Source organism: Styela clava, chromosome 14, assembly GCF_964204865.1.
Source record: "Styela clava chromosome 14, kaStyClav1.hap1.2, whole genome shotgun sequence".
NCBI classification, from domain to species: Eukaryota; Metazoa; Chordata; class Ascidiacea; order Stolidobranchia; family Styelidae; genus Styela; species Styela clava.
This window is the reverse complement of record NC_135263.1, coordinates 14,738,856-14,766,401: the sequence shown is the minus strand read 5'-3', so window position 1 is coordinate 14,766,401 and position 27,546 is coordinate 14,738,856. Positions and strand designations below refer to the sequence as shown.

The 27,546-nt window shown below is 32.7% G+C and overlaps 1 protein-coding gene across 1 annotated transcript; it reads right to left on the bottom strand.

The window, feature by feature from the left end:
* Nucleotides 1-56: 56 nt before the first annotated feature.
* On the bottom strand, nt 57-27,546 carry LOC120340454 (TBC1 domain family member 9-like). Its single transcript, XM_078119758.1, has 27 exons — nt 27,291-27,546; nt 26,308-26,456; nt 24,115-24,323; nt 22,745-22,874; nt 19,963-20,079; nt 18,286-18,470; nt 16,767-16,874; nt 15,990-16,125; nt 15,099-15,268; nt 13,756-13,882; nt 12,324-12,462; nt 11,761-11,882; nt 11,300-11,434; nt 10,283-10,498; nt 9,663-9,779; nt 9,005-9,133; nt 8,282-8,406; nt 7,905-8,003; nt 7,473-7,584; nt 6,614-6,782; nt 5,969-6,111; nt 5,789-5,840; nt 5,392-5,523; nt 4,651-4,757; nt 3,823-3,939; nt 3,189-3,315; nt 57-3,039 (listed from the first exon to the last, which is right to left on the bottom strand). The coding sequence occupies exons 1-27, from the start codon at nt 27,514-27,516 to the stop codon at nt 2,258-2,260; spliced, it is 4,380 nt and encodes a 1,459-aa protein (XP_077975884.1). The 5' UTR covers nt 27,517-27,546; the 3' UTR covers nt 57-2,257.

The following is a 27,546-nucleotide window of genomic DNA, read 5'->3' as shown; positions in this document are numbered from 1 at the left end:
TACGCATCTTGATTAAACTAAACCTGTAGCCCCGATCACAAAAGAAAAAAACGAAGTCTAGAGATTGACATTTACTAAGCATTCAAATCGAAATCAAAAAACAAACACCATATAATACTTTACTCAATACAACAAATTACATGTCTACAGTGCAAGAATAATAAGCCGCAGAGATAGACAATCTTTCTAAAAACAAGTATGCAAATCTACCAACATCACATGAAGGGTATAACACAATATGAATGAATACACTATGCTGAAATGAAGAATCTACTAAAATTATACCACAGGAATAAGCAATACCAAATAGCCCACACTACTCAAATAGAATTATTTAAAACAACCTTCATAATTCTTCATATGCGCTTCAATAGAATTCTCTACGTGATAAAAAAAAAAAAAAATAATAAATACAATCTTTTAACAAATTTTTTGAACAGTCAAACATTGATGCATACAAAACATAGATCTGTAAAATATTTTCATCAATGCCATAAGAATTGCAGACGCCACTTATGTTCAGTTCATTCACTAACCCCTAAATCACAAATTTTATTCCAAACATTTAATGAAATCAATGTTATCATTCAGCATCAAAATTTACTGAAAACAAAACTACGCCTACCCTTTTAAAAAGACAAACAAAACAGGCAAGAAGCAGGTTATCTAGTCTAGATCTAAGTATTCACCATTGCAGTAAAGACAACAAAACTAAAATTTAGTTATTGCACATATTAATAAAACCGATATTGAGCAATGATTCAAAATGGCAAAACATAATAGATTGTTATAAAAATACACACATGAAGGTCTCCATATAGGCATGAATATCCCAGAAACTACCTTATGTCCTCTGGCATTGGATATTGCAATTAAAAATGCACCCAGGACCTCCTCACAACAAGTTTTGAAGAGGGCACAAACACAGCTAGTTTTGTTATAGATTATATGTAATAATTCTCTAGCTGCTGAGACAGCACACAGCAGATCAAAATAAATTCTCTTCACTCAATTTATCTTCTTGAAACAAGTGGTGTAAAGTTTTTATCACATTTACAAGCATAAACATATCACCAAGTCACTGAACATATACTACAAGTCAGGGATGTGCAACCTTCAATACAGAAGGGCTATATAGAAATAACAGGGTGAAACTGTGGGCTGCACCTTTATTTAATAACATGCACTACCTAATAATTGCAGGCACAAAAATTTTGGATATTGATCTTATGACATGCTTTAGCTGTTAAGGCATAGATAGCATATTGGACTCAGGTATAGGCTTCGCTTCACAACACAAAGACATTTGAGTCACTATCATGTACCAAATTAAATTAAAAACTCTTTTCCTGGGCCGCACATTATTTCAAAATTGTAATTCTCCTCAGGCCGCACAATTTTTTATTGAGAGCCGCATTTGGCCCGCAGGTCACAGGTTGCACACCCCTGCTATTAATAAACAATTCTTCTAAGTACTGGAACCAATTTTTTGAGTTGCTCTTCATTACTACAACAATACAATAATTGTAAGGAACTGAGCCATAAACAGAGGAAAATCAAAGCATTGGATAATAATCTATCAATCTATTTCAGTTACTCTTATAATTAAATTTTGATGAAAGTGGACAAAGAGTTATGAGGCAAGACAATCATGTTGATGGCGATTAGTAACGCTACTACTTTCAATTTCTAATTTAGTTTTATGAAATATTATTCTTAATTACCAGATAATGGTTTTTCATTTATAGTACTGTGATTTTTGTGCGAAATAGAACATTTTACAGAAGACAAAACAGTGGCTATTATTAGAATTTGTGGGTCGAAAACGTTGGGCAATACATTCACACGCCACGTATGTTGCTAATTGTGTGGAAAAGATATTTCATTTTACAAACGATATCCAACACACTAAATTAGGAATATAATTGGTCCAAGAACTACGACATTATTGATTTAAATGGTCATTAATTTTCCATAAAGTAGTAATTGAGAATACTAAATACTTTAAATTTAAATATCAAAATATTTAGGCGAGAATAAATTTTTTGAATTAGTAAGTTTTACTGAAATACTACTCATGATCTTGTATTTAGGAAAATTGCAACATAAAAATCAAAACTATTTATGTATGGTCTTCCTATACATAAAAGGAAAAAAAAAAAGTCAAAACATGTTGATATAGTAATATATAGTTAACAGATAACAGAGTAGAGTGTGAAAACTAACACAGTAGCGAAACGTCACATTTCACGGATAATTACACTAATTTTGTTTCACTTTTACGAGAGCTAAAGACTGAATTTGAAGATGAAGGGGAAGGAGGGGGCGAATCACAAATAAAACTAGATTGCGACGAGCGAGCTATAGAATTCTGTCGTTCAACAGCATGTTTGCTACGTAAATTCATAACAGCTTGTCCAGTGCTGCGTTTGCGTTCAAAAAATTCTACAAGGGCTTCTTCGGTCAGCATGGATGCTACAAATTGTTCAAAAGTGATCGTCCATTTATGATCAACTGATTCTGTGATACTCTTTCTTTGACCGCCAGAGTTTATTTGCGCACCGGGTGGTTTTGAGTGCGCTGCGGACACGAGAACAGTGTCAGGTGAAATCGGTTCCACAGTTACAGATGTCAGTTTACCCTCCCCTTTTTCGTCTATTTCTCTCATAAATAAACCATGGTCTCGAGGAGAGCTCGCAATGTTCGGGGTAAAAATCATGGAATTTTCTCCATCGGTTGGGGTGTGGAATGATTCGTCTTCTTCTTGAAGAGAATTTGAAGACGACGGTGTTGTGATCAGTGGACTTTGTGGATCAGATGATGCAACAGAATGAGTTTTTGAACCAGAACTTTCACCAGTAGCATAAATTTTTAAAAACTTTTCTCTGTTTTTCGAGTTGGCACTGCTTCCATCATCAGAACTAGTGCCGTCACTGCCGATATGATAGTTCGGAATTTTTTCGAAATCGCCACTATTTACAGTAGCGTTAGATGAAGCAATAGAACTCGGAGAATCTGCTCTCGCCAGAAAATTGGCAACTGAAAAATAGAATATTCGACTCAAAAAGAAAATTTTGATCATAACAGTACAATTACTAAAAATTCGATAAAAAGTCATCTAATCAGGCTGGCAATCTAAAATATTATTAACAAATTAACACAATATAACAATAGGAATAAAAAAATACCAGGTTTTATCTTGGATGTCTCTTCTGCTTTGTTATTCCCATCAGTTGAGACAGAAGTACTTTGCAAATTATTTTCTGATGTATGATTAATTTGGTTCTGTTGGCTATTTTTCACTTGCGCTCCAACCTAAAAATTGAAAAGGAGGATGAGTGCCATGTAGGTTTACATTTTGTTAAACATACATTTAGACATTACTGCTTTAGTGGGATTGGGCAGAAAAATATTTATTTTACAAAAAAAAAATTACCACATAGCATGATTTGCTATGTGATCAATGAGCTTGATCCCCGAGTAACCTAATATATTTCAAATGAACAATTTTTATATAAAAGAAAATAATTTTTCATTCCACCACAAAGAATGAATTCAGGTTTCCCAGAGCATTGTAGATAACTGATAAATTTTGCTTTTTTGTTACCACAAACTAAAGATACTGCCCTTTTTTTTAAACATCCTTGTGACAAAGATCACTCACATATCTAGTCGTAACAAGCGTGAAAAAAATTTGAATCAAACAGAAATTCCAGTGATTGAACATAGGCTGGGTAGTGTAATATTATCGAAATGAATTGAATTTTTTTTAAATTCTGACACATATAATATCACAAATAAAATAAACGAAAATGTAGGTACCTCTCCCATTTTCAGCAATAAAGTTGCCACCATGGCAATGGCTTGATATAAATCACTTTCATTTTCATCTTCTCTGAACATGTTGTACAGAGTTTTACACATTTGGATGAATTGAGCCTGTAAAAAAAATGAAATATTGACATAAAAAATGTACTTCATATGTTCCTTACATCAAATTCGAAATTCCATAACATATAAAATCTGATCAAAATATCCAAGATTTGATTCGGCTTTGTGAAATTCATTTTCACATTTTTCCTACTTAGAGTGTAAACCCAGTGGTTCTCAAACTTTTTAAACTGCATCCCCTTTTTAGAATTTGTCAAGTCTCGCGGCCCACCTCAAGAATAACTAGCTAACAATGAGCTACAAATAACAGATAGTAAGACAGATCATGTTTTATTCCAAAAAACACATTGAAAATACATGAATGGAAAGTAAATAATGAAAAAACTGAAAAGTTTGGAAATGTAAATATCCAAAATAAGGCGGACAAGATCAAATCTTATTCCCCCCCCCAAGGATTTACATATTGACTAGGGGGGAGAGGAAAGCCGATAAAACAACTTAATCGTATGGCGAATTACGGCCTCTCGTCCGGTTACCAGTGCATGTGCAGTGTGGAATTAGTTAGCCGGTTAGTTGGATTTTGAAGCTTGAACTTGATGGTGGAGTAAGGCATAACTGACCAGAGGTTACATGAACTGCTCTACGACTACGAGTAGTTCAGCAATCCTCTCAAACATAATTAAGCCCACATGGGATTCGAACAATCATATATACACATTGAATATGACTACCGACTGAAGATTACCAAATAAATCTCACCTGATTCATTGGAGCAAGATCCCTATTAAACAATGATTTTTTCTTCTTGTCTTCTTGATACAATGCCAAGTAATATTTATAATCTTTCACTTCTGGTTTTGATTTGTCTGTAACAATCAAGAAATGGATTAGAAAAAAACACAAGCTATGAAAATTTAGGTAATTTTTGCAAAAATGTTGAAAAATACAATACTTCTATAATCGTACTCCCTAATTTAAAGTAAAATATATATTACTTTTCTGTGACAATTAGTTCATCGAATCAGAAATATAAACTGAAAATTAATGCAATACTTTTATATGAAGGCAATGTCATATGGAAATCTCTGAAGATAAGTGAGTACCGATGCAAAAACCTCAAGTTGAATTTTGAAAATGAGTTAATGAGTTAATCTGTCACAGCCGAGCAGCAGATTTGAACACACATGAAGGCAGAACAAACACAAGGAGCGCAATTTTTCTTTTGATGATTTCATCGCGCGCAACAAGCGAGTCCCATGGAGGCCACAAAATTTTTTTAAAATAAATAAAAGTAATAGCCATCTAACGAAAATTACAATCTTCAACCACTGAAAATTTCAAAGCAATTAGTCCAGTAGTTAATGATAAAATTGATTTTCCGAAACAGTCCAAAGGTCCACTTCGTGTCCAAGAAAAAACACATGGAAATCTTAAGTTATTTTTAGTCCACCCAATTTAAATACACGAACATAAATCTGACATGCATAATGTACATCATACCTGATGGTTTATTAGTAACAAGAGGTTCAGGGAATGAAGTAGGTTTGATAACTTTTTCAGGATCATCTCCAGATTTCCCTGCAGAAGCCGAACCAGCATCACCGTCTTCATTACCTTTTTTTGACGGCATAGCTGAACAATAAAAAAACAAGTCTCGACTAAAAATCATACTCTTGGTCTACTTCTGCTCCTGTCACATAACCTCAAATGCCTCCATATACATAATTTGCTAATTAATAAGACAAACTAAATATGAATACACATTTAAGCCGCCCAAATAAACATCATATTATCAAGTAAATGGAAATCAGTGGAGTGTGAAACAACAATAAATAGAAGCGAACAGGCACAGTTGCCAGAAATTAGCAAAACAAAATACAATATCAACAGAAATTACCTGATATTTGTTGACTTTCTGCAGTTGAATTTTCAGTGTTTTCATTTTTATCCTAAAAATACAACATGAAATTGTATTTTTTTTCCTTTTCAATGAATCTTAGAAAAACTATGAAGCTTTAACATTTTCCGAACCAAGATATCCCATTTTCCATACAGCTGCTCAAAACAGAAAACTCACTTCTGAGAAATGATCCTGAACAGCAGTTGTCATCATGAACTCATTGTCAACTGAAATTTCAGCAACACTCTCAATAACTTCAAGAAAATTTTTCTGTGCTTCATTTAATTCCTCCTCTTCCTCTTTCCCATGCAGTTTCAGCTCTGAATAATTAAAACATGAGATTTGACACAAAAAAATGAGATATACTACAACATAAATTCAATCCTGCTCTAGCTATTATTTTCCAAATTCAAGTCAAGTACAGTATTTTATCCAACCAGTGAAAAAAAAATCAGCTTTACAGGAATTAAAAAAAAAAGCCAATAGTACAGCTTTACTGGGAAAGAGAAGCAGCGACGAATCAAAGCTAGTTATAGAGCAACGACACCAAATATTCTGATGTGTAAATGAAAAGAATAAGATTAGTTTTAAGAAAGTCACTGAACTTCAAATTTTTATAAATATCATTGAACATCTTCCCACTTGGTGGTATTATATTTGCAGAATTTCAATATAGTATTAAACAAAAATACAACCTGAAAAACATCCAATACTGCTCAAATCATAGATTGATGAACGGCTAGCATTCAAAGAACAGTATTAGAAAAAAGAGAGCGAGATGTTTTAAAAACTGCAACTAGAAATATAATATGAGCAACGAACCCTCAGTATCTTGGCTTGTTTCAAAGAACTGCGTAGCTTCAACACCAATTTCTGCGCTGTCAATTTCAAGTACGTTAGGTAATGCTGGAGGGAGATGTAATCTGTATAACAAATTCAACTTCTCTTGCAGATCTCCTCTGTACATGATTCCAAGAGTGACAGCGAAATCCTGAAAATACCGTTTAGCCATTCAATACAGGACAATAGGAAAAATGAATTGTACACACAACCTATAATAGCAATAATTTTCAGCCATCGCAACCAGTTGGCAATGAGGTCTCATTGTGTAGTGTACACACTGTCTAATTTTCCAGTTAAAACAACTTCAGTTATACAATATTCACTATGTCACTAAAACTGTTTTCCAGACTCAAAAACCTCATTCAGGTTATGCCAATCGACATTTACTGGAAGGTAATGCAGCACCACGACTCTATGTTATTTTAGTAGCTCTTAGCATTTTATTGGTCACTCCTCTACTTCTTTTAAAATTCGTATTTTATGTTCATGTACAGCAGAGGTATGCAACGTTTTACCCCTGTGCCAACTTTTTTTGGCTGGGCCAAACAAAAAATCTAGTTTTTTCATGTACACAACGAATTAAAAATTCTTATAAGGCAAAATTATGAAATACTTGAAATTTAGAGATCTTGCAGAGTTCGTTAATATCAGCTTTAACCGAAGTTGTAGTTATTGCTTAGCCTTACAGTAATAAAGGCCAAAATGGTAAAGAGTGAGTGTTGACAAGGGTCATGCTAAATGGCTTGGCGGACAAGAAAAGGTAGTCTCTCATAACCCCAACTCATAGATTAGCCCCCGACTGATGGTTAAGCATTGTTTCCAACAAGTCAGTACCCACCCTGAAACTGACAACGCTGTCTTTGCTATTTTTATACAATCTGAATACTTGATCAGCAATTCTTATTGCATGCGATCCAAAACTCCATGGACATAAGTTTGAAAACATATATCTGAAAAAAAAAAGTTTGATGAAAACATTTTTCAGGCGTTTCACTTTTTTCTAACAAGAAATTTTAATCAAGTTCGCTCAGAGCATTCGACAACCTAATTGTTCGAAATTCGAATCATTTGACTACTGAAGTATCACTGTATATATATATATATATAGAGAGAGAAAGACTAATTCGTGTGGCAAATTATTTTTTAATATAAAGACTTTTCACTCCTTTTTTATGAACAAGGCTATTCCAGAATTGACTGCAATCTTTACCTACTTAGGGCAAGATGTTGAGCACGGATGACGGTTTCATTAAGTTACAACAGATTATACCTGAATCCATTTTTATCAGCATAATATTGTTCATATGAAGGTTTTGTAGGATCCTCAGTTGCTGTTGATGTATTATCTGTGTTCCCTCCCCAGTATGTTCTGTAGATATAAAAAATGCAAGTTGTTTTGATTCAGAAGGTCCTGAAGTTTTTTTATGTACAAATCAGGTATTTTCTTTTTTACAATAAAATATCCGTTACATTACTTTGAACCACGTTTGGCTGTAGCTACAATCGAATCAATTCACAATATATCCAGTAAGAGAACCTACGGTAATATAAAATATTAAGTGAAATGTGAAAAAACACACCTTGTTTTCAAGACTGATATAGATATATTGTTCAATAACTTATCAAATATGTATCAAAATCACTAACTTCGCTATATGTTCTTCTTTAAATAGGAGGAATAAGTTCTCCAATTCATTATATTCAAATTTGCATTCTGATTGCACTCCTCGTACTATGGTTCTGGTTGTTGTATCTTCAAGTTTGCGAACAACCTTAATAACAAATATATTAAAACAAATGATATTCAAATCATGGTTGTATAGTCTGGGTAAATTTACACCAGACTACAATTCAAAAAATGGCTCTGGATTAGACTCCTGATTGACAAAAATTTTGACACAGACTTTGGCTTTGGACTCCTGGTTGAAAGAAATTCAACTCGGACTCTCTCTCGTGCAAATCGAATTTTAACCTAAGAAACTTCGGCATATGCAATCACTCCTTCAATTAATTGCCTGTTTAGTCACATTCAGACATTTCTACTCACTCTCTGGACTCAGACCCCAGCTCGCGACCCCAAAAAAACGAACTTGATAACAAAAACTTTGGTATATGCAAGCATTTTTTAATTGAATGTCTGTCGAGAACACTTGATTCTTTTTTAATTTTTTTTTGTTCTCGAAAATTTCAATTACAATTACTATCATTAGAAGTGTAAAATTATACTTTCCGACTAGTTTAAAAATACAGTTCTAAATGTGATGTCAATAAAACATGCATGATAGAATGCATGCACTCCCATAACCACAACCTTGATTTACAAAAACAATTCTTCAAAGCTAATAATTGCAAAATATCAATATTACTCACCTTTAACCTCTGATCGAACCTCATTTTCTCGATCATAGTTTCAGTTATTTGACTGAAATTTGTGTAAGCTTCAGTAATTAATTCAGCAATGTCTATCGGTGGTGCAGGTGTAGATGGTGCGCTTCCACCCTAAACAATTTAATATTAATTATTCAGTAAAAATATTTTCAACAAAGGCAACACGAGAAAAATGAAAGACAGTGTGATTGTCGTGCGTGGATATAACAAACACTTGGGTACCCTGTATAAAATTGAAAGCCAATTAAAACACAATTTTCCAAAATACTTAGGATGGTGCAATATCCTAGCAATTGAAGTGTAAAACTTAACTGCATCAATATCAAGTCCAAATCCCATGCCCATCACCCAGGTATAAAAAATTGGATGGCAATGCCGAACTGAAAACATTCTGGTCCATCCAAATAAAAGCTAAACCAAAAAGATTCTGTTGATACCGCATAAAATAAAAATCCTTACATATGGTGATATATCAGTGGCTTCTTGTATAGAAACTTGTTCGAACCATAAGGCGTGAGTAAGTGTCTTATAAACTAATTTAATCGAGAAAACATTGAGAATTTAGAGCAACACAACTTGAAAAAATATACCTAAAAATCTTTATATGAATTTTTGTAAACAAGAAAAGGTAAATACATACCATGTATGACGTATGATGTGAAAATGGATCCTTTGCATCTCTGTTTTTTATATTATCTAAATATCTTGATAAAACTGTCATTGCTTCCCCATCATCATTGCATTTCATTAACTGGTCCTGTAAAATATTTAAAATACAAAAATTTGAGGACGTTTGAAAAGTAATGCTGTTTTCAGTAAAAAAGAAATATGAGATAAACCAAAAATATATGATGCTGCTAGAAAACTATTATAGTTTCATCCTATTCATGATAATAGCTTTTAAGTCAATATAGGAGGTTTAATTTTGAAATAAATACTACACAAAAAAGAGCTTTTTAAAATTTTGATAATCGAAGTACTGTATCTGAACCCAAATTATTGTAATCTAGTACTTAATTCATTGCACATACAATACTTGTGAAATGTTAGGAAATGGGTTTTTCAAAGGAATATTCTTAAAAATGACTATTATAATTCTATTGCTAGAATAGAAATTTGCCCAAATGACTTTTAAAAAATTTTATATTAATTTTGATGCAAACACTATAATATTGGCGACCGTATTTATAAATAGCAGAAAATTCTACAAAATAGAAAAAGTTGTATAAAATGACAAAATTTAACATTTTCATGTCATACCATATTAGCTTCTAAGACTCTCAGAGCAATTTGAAAAATAACAGGAGCTCCATCATAGAAGAAACAATCGACAACTTTCACAGCTGCATTGAACGGCATTGCACAAATAAACAGTGTTAAAAACCAGGACAAAGAAATTGTTGCCACAACCCCGAGATTTTGAAGTTGGCCATGTATTTTTGGCAAATATTCTCTCGTAAGATCTTCGAAAACTCCCTATATATAAATGGAAAATTCTGATTTAAACAATAAAATTTTAAAATAAAATACAAGAACCAAAGGCGCAGACAAGGGAGGGTGGTTTCGTTGTTGATATCCGCCCGTCTGAAAATTTTGGAAGAAAGAAAAGTTGCCAATAACGAGTGTGATTGCCTCAAATCAAGTAGCTCTCTTTCATATATATATTTTTTTCAATTGTAGCAGTGTTAGAAAAACATTAATTCTTTTTTCATCGACTAAGAGGGAATCAAAAATTCATAGTAATCCTAACTTAAGACTCTAGTTCGATTTTCAAAATACCGTTGGTTCGACACAAGATATAAAAAATTTAGAAGGTTAGTGTCAATATAACCAATATTTTTCAATTCACAGTCTTTGACAAGTAATTTAGTTTGACTAGGTGTTTACTCGGAACTCTGGTCAGTAGAAACTGGTCTTAGTGACACAAAGACATGGTGATCCAACTTTACGTTGAAATTCAAACTTAAAAATTTGGGGAGACTGAGATATGACTTGCCCCCAAAACTAAAATGTATTTCATTGAAAAGTAGTAAAGACATTTGAATGAGTCTTACAACATGACAAAAGGTTGGCCAGACATACACAGACCACGACAAATGGTCATAGGCATGACAATAACAGGTAATAATGATACAAGAGAAAAAATGCTTTAAAATTAGCAGATGACCAGAACTCATTGTAATACCATTTAATTTCGTGAATAATTATCTCCATGTAAGTTCTGGAATAACCTAAACACAATGATATCAATTATTATTACTGATATCCACTACTAACCTGATCAACCAACGCTCCAACAACTCTAGTATTATAATAATCTGGCAACAATCTTTCACACAAAGAGACCAACAACCAAAATGCTTGTTCTTCAGTTGTATATAAAAGCATTACAGATGTGACGATGTTCATTGCCTGTAAAGCAGAGATTAAAATTTTTGTTCAAATGTTTTAATATGTAATATTGTGAGAAGTCCAGCCATCGCCTAATTCAGTGTTTCCTAACCCCAAAAAAATCTCCCCCCACAATTTCAGATGAAGGGTGACATATCTGGGGTTTAAACCCCCACCCCCTCACTCAGGGTATAACAAATGTCAAACCTAAAAGATATTTGTTCTTATCTTATCTCCAGTTATCTGAAATTCTATGTATCAGTGATTTCTAATCCAGCATCTTGTTTAAAGTGATATCATGAAACACCTCCGAAACAAAATTCAGATCCGTATAATGTGAAAAATACCTGACAATATCCAATACTAGGATTCCTGAAAGCATAAGAGGTGAGAACCCTTCTCAATGCATCGATACCACGAGATGATTGGAATGCTGGATGTTCTGGTAAAGACCTATGTAAATCACGTTCTGAAAAAATAAGATAAAAATATGAGTGTTTTCAAGTCAGTAGTGGACCTATAATTATAATTTGGCACATATTCTAGAGAGAACATAACTTTTGTGAGAAGCATTGTAGATTACTGCTGAACTTTTGGGTACAATCATACACAAACAGAAGTTCAAGTGTTAAAAAAAAATTCTCTTTATTTTTGTAGAAGTATACTGGGATCAATCACCCAGTTTCAAAGCCAACATAAATGTAAGAAGATGAAATGAAAGAAACTATGGGACATGGGTGCATTCTAATATTGTTTCAAACCAAGCATTGCTAGGGTAGTCACAGATGTCAAGATAGTCCAGATTCTTCATCACACAAATGTCATTTATCATGTTCCATGACATTCGTTCACTGGATCAATTATCAGCCTTTTTATTAATTCAGAACCTAGAACTTGTTCAATGACTTACCTATTTCATCTGTAGCGATGCTACATTTTCCCATACATTTTTCCAGTAGTGATTCATAGTACCCTTCATGGCTTGCCATTTCGTTGATTGCACCTGAGTAAATCATCCATATTTCACCTCGTATTGAATCAGGAATTCCCTGCATAAAAGTAATAATCATTGAATATGATAGGATTTACATATTTAGCCTTGGGAGAGGAAAGACGAATATGACAGCTTTATCATATGGCGAACCACGACCTATCGTTCGGTTACCAGTCCATGTCGGGTATGGGATTAGTTAACCAGGTATATGTTTCAGATGCATGGTCTTGATAGTGGAGGAAGTCGTAACTGACCAGCGGAGTAAGTGAACCATCCCACAGCGACGAGGAGTTCTGCGACCCTCTTGCATAAAATTATCCCCCACAGGATTCAAACCTGCGAGCCCAAGAAGGGCAATCAGGGTGGCGAGCGTATTCCTAACACTTAACATGATGCGTCACACCACTGAGCCCTGTGATAATGAACATCATAGCTTTAAGGCCTTGGGGAAACTAGCCAATTTCTCCACAGTCCACACCATCCCAATACTGTGATATAAAAATTTATTTGATTATTGCAAAACAGACAAGGGATGATAATTCTAAGTACATCCGTAAAGTACATCCAACAGATTGCTTACACAGTGCCCAGTTCATAGAAAAGAGGGCTAGTGGCAGATCATTGGATCTAACTTTGTTGTGAGAAAGATCACGATCTTCCCAAAGGTCTAGTACAGGGATGTGTAACATTTTTTATTGGTGGGGCTTCTAATTGACTTCAGACAACTAGTTGGGCCACACAAAATATTAGTTTTTCCAAGTACATAACGAAATAAAAAACAACCAAAGTGCCACGGACAAAATAAAAAAATCATTATGTATTCCTACCCACATGAGCACCTTTGTAAATATAAATAGATGAGGATTTTATGCTTGATGGGGAAAAATCTGAGAGTTGACAAAGGCCACACTAAATGGCTTGACGGGCCAGGTTGTGGCCCGCAGGCTGCCTGTTGCCCACCCCTGATCTACTAGCAACACACAGATTTCGGTGGCTGCATATACAAAGTTTTGTTTGGGGTAAATCAAATCATGTATTGAAAAAATCAAATCTTTTGTTAAATTAGAAATGATTCTCTCACAACAATAAAATCATTTTACTAATTCTAATTTCAAACCACACCGAATAATGAATGTTATGTGTTATTCTATGTGATATGAATGTTATTCTATGACAGTAAAATTATTTTCCATATAAAAGACATTCAAAAATAAACATGAATTTAATTAATTCATCACAAAATACAAAATGTGTCAATGAATACAGAGAAACAACAACACATTGATACTACTTACAAAAGCCTGTTAAAAGCCACTGCCTAAATAACAGTAAGGTGTGATATAAATACCTTCATAACGAGTTCTCTTGTTTTATTAGTCCTGTACATGCAAACACCTCGGCCATATTCTTGATAATGAATTGACCATAAATTTTCTTTCATTAATTCTTTGGGATCGATTTCTTCTGAATTTCTCCTGAATTATACAAGTTAGAAATAGGGATGAATATTTGACCCCAAACGCTATTTGAATGGCTCTGCCGTAAAAGAATATTCACCGGCATTTCAACAGCATATTTGATTTTTTGGCAGATTTTTGGTATATTCTATCATTGAAAATGACGCAAAATTGTTAAGATGAAGCATAATATAGAAATGAATATTGCATAGAAATGTTTACTTCGGAATTTCGAACTAGCATTCCAATATACAATAAATTTTCAATTTATCAATGAATAACCCATTGTGGTTTCAGTAATATACGGTTATATATGTCACAACATATAGCTGGTTGATGAATTTTGTCATGGAAAGTGTTTTTTCTGCTAAATATTTACCAGAGAATATTATTAATTATTGATTAAGGAGTGGTTTTTTTGAAATTTGAATTTTGTATGTTCAAGTAGTTGGAATTATAAAATTTTGTATCATAAATTCATTAAGATTTTGAATAATGTAAATAAGAATTCCAGCAAATTAATGATTACACAACAAAAAATTGCAAATTTAATAAATGAACAGTGTAATAGATTCCTTTACCATTAACACAGGGTGCCCCATTAATTTCTGAATTACTTCTATTAAAATGTAGAAAATTCATTTAACACTTGAACTTATGTTTGTGTTTGATTATACTAGAAAAGCAGTTTCAATAATCTATGACGCTTTGCACAAAAGTTATGTTCTCCCTAAAATAAGTTCCAATCAAAAACTTTAATTCTTAAATAAAAAATAAATTTGAAACAATACAAAATAAAACTGAAAATGTCAGATCCTTTTGAGCGCTGCACGTATCATCGGTATACTGCGGCTGATAATTAATCATGTTCCATCAAAATTCCTAAGGCTTCCCCAGTTTATGGATCAGCAACATAAAAAATGGCTTGTTCGAAAGAGCATTTACCTCTGCGGGGTAGCAATCCCAAAATTTTTAATTTTTTTAATAGATTACAAGATATTAAAAATTTCTCAACAATTGGCGTGTTTTTTCGCTGATGCCATAGAAACGGAACATCAATCTGTAATTCTGGTGAAAGGCATATAACAAGGGTGACAGCATATGCCACATTAGAAATTTCATCAAGATCAGTCCAGCTGTTCAGACGCTACAAATAAACACACAGACAGAGCGACTGTAAATATAGAGCGGAGATCCAAAAGTTGATCACTGGGACAATATTCTATAATCTAACCTGCAAAACACTGTTGCCAATGCTGGTTCCAAATCAACACCAGATCCTTTGTTACCATTTGCATCTTTATCTAATGATTGATCATGATTGTCATCATTCGATGAATTTCTGCTTGAATTATGAGATCCATCAGAAGGTGTTGGTGTTATAGGAGACAAGGAACTGTTACTCTGAAAAGTTATAGGTTGCAATAAAAAAGCTCCAAGGTTTTTCAAGAGTAAATTACTCAAAGTAAGGTCACACTCAGAGTTGAAGGGAACTCATATTTTATGCAAAATCATGGACAGTCATTACAAAAACTATAGTATATAATTTGACAATATGCCATTTTGTGACAAATTTGATAATCGAAAAAATTTGATAAATAGAGCATTTCAAGAAGGTTTTAAAGCAGTACACAGCTAATGAAAGACTTCCATGCCCAAATACACTTATGGATTTCAAATGTTTGATTAATTTTATAACACCATCAGGGAAGTCCAAATCGAATCGAATAGTCGTGCAAATACCACGACATTGGACTATTGTTTTTATGTTTATAAGAATATCGATTATCGCACACACATCCTAACTGTCATCGAAGATGTTTTAATTGAAAATCTTTTACATTTATTATCTTTTATTTCGACATAGTCGAGATAGTCAGGAAATGCAGGAGAAAAATTGCAGTGTAATTAATTATTTTTTATCCTCAGTTTCGATCGCTATCATTGGATTTCAGATAAGTGACTAAAAATAATAAGCTTTGTGGGATTTTAAAATGAATTCGGTATAGCCCAGACTGGACTGTCCAATATTCGATTATGGCCATCCCTGAGCACCATAGACTTGCTACATAAAAGAAGAGCTTTATAACTAAAGTAATAGCAAAATGCTAAAAATTGAACTTACCTTTAAACGTCCTGGTGAATCTGATCGTCGTTTGTTTGAATATTTATGATGTTGTGTTTTGGATAAAAAATCTGATATAAGCTGAACAAGATATTCCCGATCTCGAACATGACCAAACAGAAATGTTATTTTGCATCTGACAAATTGAAATCATAACAATTCAGCATTTGTTAAATATGAAAAATGCGCATTGCACAAAGCGTTAGAAACACGCTTGCCATCACACCTCTGATTATCCTACATGGGTACGCAGGTTTGAATCCTGTGGGGAATAATCATGTGCAAGAGGATTGTCGGACTGGAACAGATAACCAACTAACTGACTATTTTCATACTCAACATGGACATGTACTTCCATATAACTAAGCAGTCTTTAAAACCTCATCTTATTTAAGTCAGTATGGATATAAAATGGTAATTGGTAAATTATGAATATCGTTAAGGAGCATTTTTAGGCGTCATAGCGCTAAATTATATTGGCTGAAATAACCAAAAACTGATTCACAAATTTTTATCTAAAAATTCATATTTCTGAAGACGTATTAGAAAATTCTGATGACACAAGACTGAATGGAGACTGTGAAGATTTTTGATCATGGCATTGTAGGAATCGGGGAAATGCATAGTACCATAAAACCTTATACTTCCTGGAAAGGACAATGATATCTTAAACAAGTTCAAAATGAGATACACATTATTCTACAGTATATTTATCTTTGTGTATTGTGAAACAAAGATCTGAGAACTTCATATATTATAATAAATACTATTTTGTACCTTGTAGTGATTGAGATAGGATTAGGCAATATGTTGGAACTATCTGCCTTTTCAACAACAGTTATTTCTCTCATTGGTATGACAATTTGTACTGGATCATTGACTTGGCTGAAAGATAATGGCTTTATAGGTAAATACAAAAACAGTAGTTTTTTATACAACGCTTATCCATGGCCATGTATATTCAGTCACTGATATCAAACAATATGCGGGATGCTACTATTTTTGGAAGCACCAAAATTTTCCCATTTCGCAATTGCGTATCCAATTTATTAGCCTAGGAGAAATGGAATTTGATTCTGAGATGTTTAACTTTTGATCCCAAAACATGATAGCATTGCTCAGATATATGGACATGTAAGTTAATTATCTAATATCGCCACCACAATGTCTGCAAAAGTATAGCCAAATGTTAATAAAATTGTACCGAATATAAAATAAATGTGTTTGGGAGATATAAAAAATGGCAAAATTTGGGGTATTTAACATGCCTCAAGGAAACTAGCAATAATATGCTAAGTATCAACAATTTAAAATCATTTGGTTCAAAACATTTTTCCACAAACAAAAAAGTAGCAATACTTTAGGTCTACTTCTGTCCACTAGATATGCGGTGATGACCAGCATATGCTGTATTTATTACATATAACAAGAGAAAAGTTTCATTTTTGTGTTTTTTGATTCATGCCATATAACACATTGAATTGAAATGCATTCAGCATTGATGGTCTTAAATAAAAATTCCAATGAGTAAGCCACCAAGTCTACAGTTGAATAGAAAACCAGTGTCAAATCTAGAAATGAGTAAGAGGTTGGATGCTAATACTGAGAATATCAACACTAGTGCCAATAGAGTCATTCCGATTGACTGACTAGATTTGGGTCGATTCAATTTGGAATTAAGTAGTTTTAACTAGAATAATGTTGTTTCTAAATACAGGCCCAGAAAAACCTGATTAACAACTTTCTTAATTACTTCCACGAAGATGAAGAATATTTATTTCTTTTGCACTTCTGTTTGTGTATCTTTGAACCCCAAAGTTCCAGTAATCTAGGACGCTTTGTGCAAAAGTTATGTTGATGGCATGATGACCCTCATAACCTCTTCAATATCTTACGGAACAAAAATATCCAAAAAGACTCAATTCTACAACAGGGGAATGTAATATTTTTTTGTCGGAGGTTAATATAACCAACTTGAGACATCTAGTCGGGCCACATATAAAAAATTTAGTAGGGCAAGAGAAGAGATTGCGGCTATCGCTTAGCCCTACAGTAATAAATGCACCGGGCAAAACAGCGAAAGATTTAACGCATTGACAAGAACAAAAAAAAAAACATTTGGTATTTACGTGCATTTTCAAACATAAACTGTCAGATTAGGATTTTATGCTTGATGGGGAAAAATCTGAGTGTTGACAAGGGCCACGCTAAATGGCTTGGCGGGCCAGCCTGTTCTACAATATATAACTATCTAAACATAGCTAATAGACTGATAAAACAATTCTTTTCATCTTACCCGCTGAAACAAACAAAATTTTGAGAAAGATATAGTTTTCCCCACAAATGACGTTTGTCATACGGTACCCATACAGTGCACTGTATATGACCGTCCAATTTCTCAGTCTTAGGAAGTCTGAACGAGATTCGATATTTTTCACTTCTTTCTCGTGCATCAAGATCTCGCTTGAGAGTTGATGTCTTCTAGATAAAGAATAAAAAAAATTTTTTATTAAGCAGTCAAGAAAAATTTATAATTAGCTAAGACTATTGACCAGAGTTTGTAATTGATGTAATTAATTACAGTTTTTCATGTAATCATAATTGTAATGTAATTGAGGCATTTTAATTCTGTGTAATTGTAAATGTAATTGTAATTTGCTAAAATTTTGGCTCAATTACACTTTCAATTAGACCAGGGGTCACCAAACTACGGCGTCCTTTCATCTGGCCAGCAAAAACACGAAATAGACTTCCAAGGGGCGTTTTCCGAGAATCGCCTTCCTTTTTTATTTCGTAACATTAGCCAATTAGCAGGATGCGAAAAAGTGACGTAACAATATGCCTTTTTCGCATCTATTAAGACACTCAGTCAGATTTTCAGTCGTGGTTGTAAACAATACATCATTTTGCGATTTTGAATGCTAATCGTTAGTTTGCATTTTGACGAAAACCCATTAATGTATTGGAAGAAGAAATCAGAAGAATTTCCCAGGCTTGCTTCTTTAGCCAAGGATTATTTGGGACTAACAGCAACATCAGCCCCGTCAGAAAGAGTAAATATGAACCAAAATGTTATTGGACAGGCTAGTGGACACAATGATCGTTTTGAACAAAACTTTTGGTATTTTGTATTGTTGTTCTTGTTCTTTGACATAGTTACTGAAAAGTCGCTTTTCTTTTCGATTACTGGGCCAAATGCTCTGAAATTTTCAGTGGTTGAAAATGGAATTATTTTCTAGAAGCCTAGTAATCACAGAGTATTGGACACTGATATGCTGCTGTGATATTTAACATAATCAATCGTAAACTGGCAGTGAGATCTAAATATCTCCATCAATATTGATGTTTATGATTGATTTTATTTGATGATATAGATTGTTAATATTACAGATCAATCACATGATATAAGATAATAATAGCAGATATAAAGTAACTTGACTGAGTATAGGTAGTTTATGGGAGGGATGTCCAAAACGAATCAAATATTCAAATACATTCGAAATTGTTTATATTCGATATAGATTGTTTTTAAGCATTTATTATCTTATGAACAAGAAATTAGTAACTTACGACAAAATAAAATAGAGAACATTAATTTAAATAATGTTTATCTCAATCAACTAAATTTGATTTCTACAAATTCACAAATGTCTTGAAGAATTTCTTATGTGGAATAGACCCATTTCAGAATATCTTCTATATTTCATATTCGAAATATTATTTTAGAATGTATTCGAATACTAGATTTTTCGATTTTGGTCATCCCTGGTATATATGGTATACAATGTTTAGACCTAAAACTTAATAACAATGTAATAACACTTGAAATGCCAGTACAAATGGTGAATGAATGAGTATTTACATTAAAAACGTTATTTTGGTTGAATAAAATTGTCCTTGAAATATTAACACTATATATAAATGAATATGGTAATAAATTAATAATCGATGTGTGATGTATTTAAAACGCCACCTTTCGTTTTTTATTCTTTCCTTTATTATTAGAAGCAGCTCTTTCAGCGATAGATTGATCTTCTTCAAATCCTTCTCTATCAAGAAGTTGACGAACTGCTATGTTTGCAAGCTGAACCTGAAAATAGAAAAACAAAAAATATGCGAGATTTCGACAAATTTAGTCCTTTTTCCTATGCATACTTTCTTTGAAAACTAGATAGGCTACATTAGTCAGTATATAAAAGCAAGGATCTTATTCTTCAGATCCTGAGAAGTATCAATAGTACAAAGACAACACAATGAATTGCTAATTTTATGAAGAAAAATTTGAATAGCTAAAGACACATAGAACCTTACAGGGCACAAGAAATTTCTGAAAAATTTAAACAGAATTCAAAATCAATGCAACTTATAAAAAGGAGAAGAATTTTAGAATTGAGATATTCTGAGTTACACTGTTTTTTTTGTCAAATTTGCAATATTTGAATTATTATTTTTGTTAAATTAGTAAAATTTGATAAAAATCATGATTTTGCTGCATATGCTAGATAAATTTACAATATAATAATATAAACATATAATGTTTACAATATATTAATATAAACATATAATGTAAGTAGAAATGCTCAAATATGCGAACATAGAAATAACCACATTGTAATTCAGCAGAGCACCACAATAAAAACTTTAATGAGAAAATATCTCATATGAACTAACATATCCTCATTTTGCAAGAATGTGTAAAATGAATCAAATATTCGAATACATTCAGATTTCGTGACGCTTGACATAAACAATATAAGATTTTAACAAAAATTATCATTACAAGCTTCTCATGGTTAATGGTAAGACATAAAATACACTTCAGTTACTTCCTAGCACTGTCAAATGTAGCTAATCAATTAAAACAACATTCTGCATTACAAAATTTAATTACTATAAATTACGATGGTTTCTGTTGAATATGACTTCATTTAAATCTCAAATATATTTGATATTCCATTTTCACAAATTTTTTTTTCAGAATGTTTCGTGAATAGTATATTGTTTGATTTTTGTCATCCCTGATTCTATATGCTGAAAATAATTTTATACATGGTGGACACAACTTTTCAGAGGAAGTATTGATTTTAGCAAGGAACAGATAGACACTTGAGAGCTTTAGGCAATTACTTTGGGCACTGCTTTTAAAAATGGATCAATATTACAGACCATACAAATGTCATAAAGTAACATTATGCAGCAGTGCATAGAGTTGATATATATATAGGTAGATGGAAAAACTTCCTTCAGGTAAAAATGAGGACCTCCTGAAGTATGCACACCAAGATGGCGCACAACCTGAACTCAGGTTGTGTACCAGGTTAGCGTTCAGGTTATGCGACATCTTGGTGCGTATACTTCAGGGAGTACCAAAAATGATAATAAAATAGGCACTAATATACTATGTTGTCTATGTAGCTTCAAAGAAATGTAAGGTGTAGGGTTTCAAACAATGTTCTAAATGAAAATATAAGGTACCATATATCCTCGCATATGAGCTGACCCCCTAAAAGGGTGAATTTAAAAAAAATCGCATATTCGCATACAATTTGTGACACTTATTCTCAGCACACATACGCGCATAAGCTGAATTTTTAGTGCAACCAGAGTTATGCATGTATAAGCCGACCACTTAGTTAGTTAGTTTGGCAACTTTTTTCTTGAGTTTTAAACTTGGCTTACTGATATGCAAGAACATGCGGTAATAGATTGAGTAGAACAGAAGGATAAATATCATAGGATAGAGCAAAATTTCCATATTTATCACTGGAATAATTATAACATGATTTACCACGGTCCACTGCCTCTCATCAGATTACCAGTCCATGTCAGGTATGGGATTAGATATTCAGTTATTTGTATCAGATGCATGGACTTCATTGTTTGATGATATAAATGTCTGCTTTTGTGTATCGGTAATACACGATGCAACACACAATGTATTGCTTTATAATATAGTGTGAAACGATTAAACAATTATGACAGACTTTCACTGTTTATCATGATAATATTTATTTTGTTAAGCATTAGGCTATATTACGAGGTAATCATAGAAATATAAACACTGTTTTTTTACAATTATAATGTGTATTGTGATTATAGGCAAAAGTAAGGGTGGATATGATAATGCAGTATTGACCATATATTAGGCGATATTTAAAAGAATAGGTAAATATAATGAATCATGGTACCGGACAGTGATATAATAGGTTCAGGTTTCTTCATGAAAAGGTAAAAAATGTAATAAAAAAAATTTAATTACAAAAACGAATACGCAAAACAAAATTCAAATCTGCGAATAAGAACTAACCGGAAAAATAAATTTTGTTTTATCAGATTCAGATAAAATATATTTTCCACAAAATTTACTCCTTTCCCAAAAAGACATTTTATCATATTATTATGGAAGATATTTAATCTCAAATGTAAAATAAGGCATTTGCTATTATCTGGTAGAAAATTTATTATTTGAATCGGAATGAGTCCATAGAAGATAGCCAAACAATCCAGATAAGAGTCGCAGGGTGTAGACAATTGGGTAGTCGATGCCGAACTAAACATGTTCCAGCTATTCCAAACTCTAGTAGCCCCAAACCTTGCAGTGGTGGCTTGTGCAAAGACTTATTCAGAGCAAAAGAAGGATAAATATGTTGTGCATATAAAAATTGATATAATCACTATCAGGCTCCTGTTATTTAAAAGTTTATATTTCTAAATACATTAACATGCACACCAAAAATAGTAATAAATTTCCATACCATTAATCTGTGCGTCTCCGTTATATTGACAAATACTGAAAAATTGTAGGATTGTTCACGAACAAGAACACAGACACTTTCTGGAACGAGCATGGTACTGGTTTTCTTTAATTCAGTCACATCAACCCATCTGAAATTTAATTTTTAAAATATTTTCAAACAATTAGATACATGGGAAACTATCAACCATTCGGGCAACTTGAAGAGATAGACAAAAAATGAGATGTAGATTTATACATGGAACCATTTCTTATTATCTTTATTCTATGCGTTTGCATGAGTGTACTCGTATGCATATAATGCAAGTATGCTTTAGCAGGATTGAAGTTATCGATCCTGAGCGATTCAAGAATCTTGCTGCACACTAACAGTTTCGTCTGGCAAACAGAAACCATTTCTTAGTTTTCGAAATTTTTCAGTTCTAAGAGTAAAAATATTTTATATGTTGTTTAAGTTTGCGCAGTGAAGCAAGGAAAAAACTACGAGAAAGCAAATAATTTTTCCCCAAAATAGACACTTTTACTTCAGTAAGTAGGATGATGAAACCACCCTGTAACAAAAATCTTCATTCATAATACTACTACCGTCAATTTAACTGAGTTTATTAACTATGATAACTTTTAATAGGTTTATGAACCCTCTGATAATGTTTCTGTGGCCCAGAATTGGTCCATGGCCCCCTGGTTGAGAACCGGGGGGCCTAAGGCTAAGCTGTTATGAAATGGTGGGGAATATGCGGCAGAGTTTCTTATAGGCCCATGATTGTATTCCATCACGTATTGACATGTCACCATGAAATATAAATTACATTTTAATAAATATGAAATGAGAAATATTTGTCATACAGGCCACCCTAAAATAAATAAAAGCCTATACATTATTTGGGGCTGTAAATCTAGAGCAAAGGTCGACAACCTTTAGCATTGAAAGATATATGGCATCCTTTCAATCAAACACAAACCTACTCGGAGCCGCAACGTTTATTCTAATGTCAGTAGCTATTAAAACTCCCAGAAAACCACTATGATGCGATAATCCTGTTCTTATTGAGAAGAAGCAAAATGAAATACTAATGATGCAATAGTTCAGTCTATGGTGAAATGACAACTTGTAAAATGAAAAAAAGTTTGTTTGACAGACTTGAATCACTTTAAACGCGACCCACTTTTACAGCTAGCAACTTATAATTTGGGAACTGCTGTGATGTGTAATCAGGGTGGAGTATTTGGCTTTATGCCTCTTTTTTCACTGAATCACTACTGTTTTCAACAAAAAAACAAACTGTTGTTCATGGGAGCCAGAACTCAACAGCAAAGAGCTGCATACGACTCCGGAGCGGCAGATTGTCGATCCCAGGAAAGATGTCTTACCTTATTATTAATTTTGCTTCTTTTCCCAGTAGAAATGAATAAAAACATAAATGATTCACACTAAGATACATCCATCCTTGCCGTGGTACTTTTCCTTTCCAATAACTACAGGAATAATAATTGACAAGTTTTTCTTCTTCGGGCATTCCAAATAAATGTCTGAACTTCATTGTGGCTTCTTTAAACTTTTTACTGTTTTCATTCACATGCTGAAAAAAGATATCAATATTGAAGAATAGTTGCAGCAAAGTGCCTATACAGTATATAAATATTTAAATAAAAGTGTATTCTTGTATATACCACGGATATCCAAAACAAAAAATCAATTCAAAATAAAGTATCTTCAATATTAATAATTCTTGATCTTTGGGCGGTGCGATGCATAGCTGACATGAGCAAATGATGGCCTGTGGGCCAAATCTGGCACGTTGGGTACTTCAATCTGGCCCGCCTTGATGTTGCCACAACCAAACTAAAACCAAATTTTGATGTTTTAGCTAGAAAATAGCTCAAGGAATTTGTTGAAATTGCGATTTATTTTGGGTTAATGATATTCCACTTTTGCTTATGTAACACTGAAATAATGTTCATAAAATCTAACTTTTTATGTCATACTTACATGGCCCGTCAGTCTGGGTGGGCAAAATTTGTGTCACCTGGTCCAAAAACCTTGCCTATCCATGGGTTAAAATGTAAAACTTAACTGCGTTGGCATCACAAATTACACATCTCAACTCTCAAGTTCAAATTCCACACCCCCAACACACCCAGGGTGTAATAAATTAACGGTAGGTGGGAAATGCCAAACCGGAAAGATTCTGGTCCTCAAATTATAGCAGCTCAATACATATCATTAGATATCAGTGACTTCTTGTAGATATCAGATCTCATTTCATGATCAAAAAGAACCTAATTTCTCTTTATTTTTTAAAACTGGCAAAAAATAGAGAAACCTATCTGCAACTTTTCTGCATTATAAAGTCGCCATCATTAAATTCACATTGTCTTTTATGTATATGTTTTTGTTGAAGATGACCTAATTTAGAATAAATTATTATTTGACAAATGTCTTAGAGTATTAGATTATTCGACATCCAATTTTAGTTAAGCAATTATATAACAAAACCATCAAATACTCTTAGGACAGTGTTAAGAAATACGCTTGTTAGACAATGTTACATGTCTATCTCATGACTAATCAACATTCTCAATAAAGTATAAAAACAAACTTTCTGAATCAGTATAAGACACCCGCCCATAAATGATGATTTCATTCAATCAAAAGAGCAAGAAGTTTTAACAGTGAACGATAATGATTTTCATTGTAAGATATCATGGAAGTTGCATCTTCACTGATAAACATTTTGATTTCATTTTTCATACATAATTTTTATTCTACTGATAAAATGGAGCGCTTCAGCCATGAACAATATATTTTTTTTTAATTTCATAAAATATATACCGGTATTTGAAAAAAAAACATTTCCATTAAATATGTTAAAGAAATTTTTCACATTCTCAAATTGAATTTCGGAAATTATTTTTCTGAGCTGATAATCTCATGCTGACACAACACAGACACAAATTAATATTGAGGAACATATGACACCGTTATGTCATCTTTAGCCTATTAAAGTCGTAAATTCCCTATTAACAAAGAAACCAGGATATTAAATTTTTTACATAACAGATACAGACAATAGGATTAAATTAATCAGCAATATAAGTAGGCCCTATATGAATATTGATTTCCCAATTCAATATAATATTTAAAATTCACTTTAAATGTTTAAACATCCATATTTAAACCATATGTTTCAAAATTAAACAACTTTTATATCACAATTCTGAAATGTTTCAGTGTAAAATATTGACTGAAATTTTTTAGATTATAAATACTCATACATAATATTATTTATGTGAAAAATCTCAGTTAAGAATTCAACATAAATTAATGTTTTATTGGGCTTTGAAAGCAAATTTATTCAGCAAAAAAATTTTTTTTACCAGTCTTAAAATATGAAACGAAAATTTAAGGATATTCATCCACTTGTTCAAATTGTGTTATGTGTACCCTGTTTTTCCAAGAAAAAGTACCCTTTAATTGGTGCTATGCATTACAGTCATTTGTAATGCCCAACTTTCCGTTATCAAATTATTATATTATTTCTCAATGAATACACCATCTCATACCTTCTTTTGACCTTCAGTGGCAGCAAGGCTTTCAATCTTTCCCATCACAAATTCAGTGACGTCATCTTCACTCTCAAATGAACTTAATGTCTTCATCATGTTTAGTTCTAGCCATTCCCAGTTCAAAAATATTTCTTTCTTTGATGTGCCTAAATATCATTATAAACATGAATATCACACAATAAAGACTGAGTAATGTCTTGATAATAATGTGGCCTCAGGTATATCTCTGAGTCTGTTATAGTATAAATTCCTGCTATTCTGATGGATGGATTCATTGTTTTGAGAAAATTTGCTTATTAAAGTAAAGTCTCACACACTCGTTCTAAAATAAAAAAGACTGATCTCTGAGTGAGGGTAATGACAACCTCTGATGTGACAAGAACAATATTTTTTCCACAATTTGAATATCAGGATAATTAGCATGAAGACAAATTTAAACTGGTATATATCACATAAAAATGATGGTATATTCCAGTTCCAACTTCATCTTTCAACTTTGAAACTGTAATTTGACATTAAACGACATCTCAATTACAGATATAAAAATGAATGCAATCCCTTTGTATCCTTGTCGACACAAATTGAAAAACCAGCACTGCACATTAAACTAAAATGAAGAGCAATCTAAAACGTCACCATTAGATTCTTCAGAAAAAAATCTGATTTACCGAAGGACAAAAAATTGAACTCTGCACTACTGTATGGAATGAATGTGATGATGCAAAGAAATTATTTTGGTATTGTTTTATTGGATTTTGTCCAGTTTTTGTCGATTAAATAAATCAAATTGTTTCTTGATTGTCAGATGCTAAATACTCAAAATGACAATTGTTAAATGAAAAGATTTCAAGATCCATAAAAATACGAATTTACTATAGCCAATGAAGGATAAAAAAAAATCAGGAATGTACTAGAAAATGTCATTTTTATTTGCACTATGTTAAACAGTCGAGAGCAAAAGTTGACAGAAATATAATAACCTGAAGCAATGTTGTAACTAATTTCAGAGTTTGAAGTTTGATGCAGAATTCTGTATGGTGATATTTTAGCACTAGAATCCAATACTGTATCCAGGGTATTAACAAGTATGGAACCAAGACCATGATCTCCATGTCCTTTTCTTCGCTGAAGTATAAAGTATAGATTCGCTCGTTCCGTCACCCACAGCGCATTTGCAAGAAGAACCTCGTGTGGTTTGACCCACATTGTCTTTATATGTAATTACCAATCTACTGA

What these genes read in the sequence shown, in the direction of transcription:
- LOC120340454 (XM_078119758.1), bottom strand. Translation starts at nt 27,516, where the DNA reads ATGTGGGTCAAACCACACGAGGTTCTTCTTGCAAATGCGCTGTGGGTG. An exon ending in GGTTCGATCAGAGGTTAAAG is followed by an intron (nt 8,407 to 9,004) that starts GTGAGTAATATT and finishes TTTGTTATTAAG; the next exon opens with GTTGTTCGCAAACTTGAAGA. An exon ending in ACAGCGTTGTCAGTTTCAGG is followed by an intron (nt 6,783 to 7,472) that starts GTGGGTACTGAC and finishes CGGTATTTTCAG; the next exon opens with GATTTCGCTGTCACTCTTGG.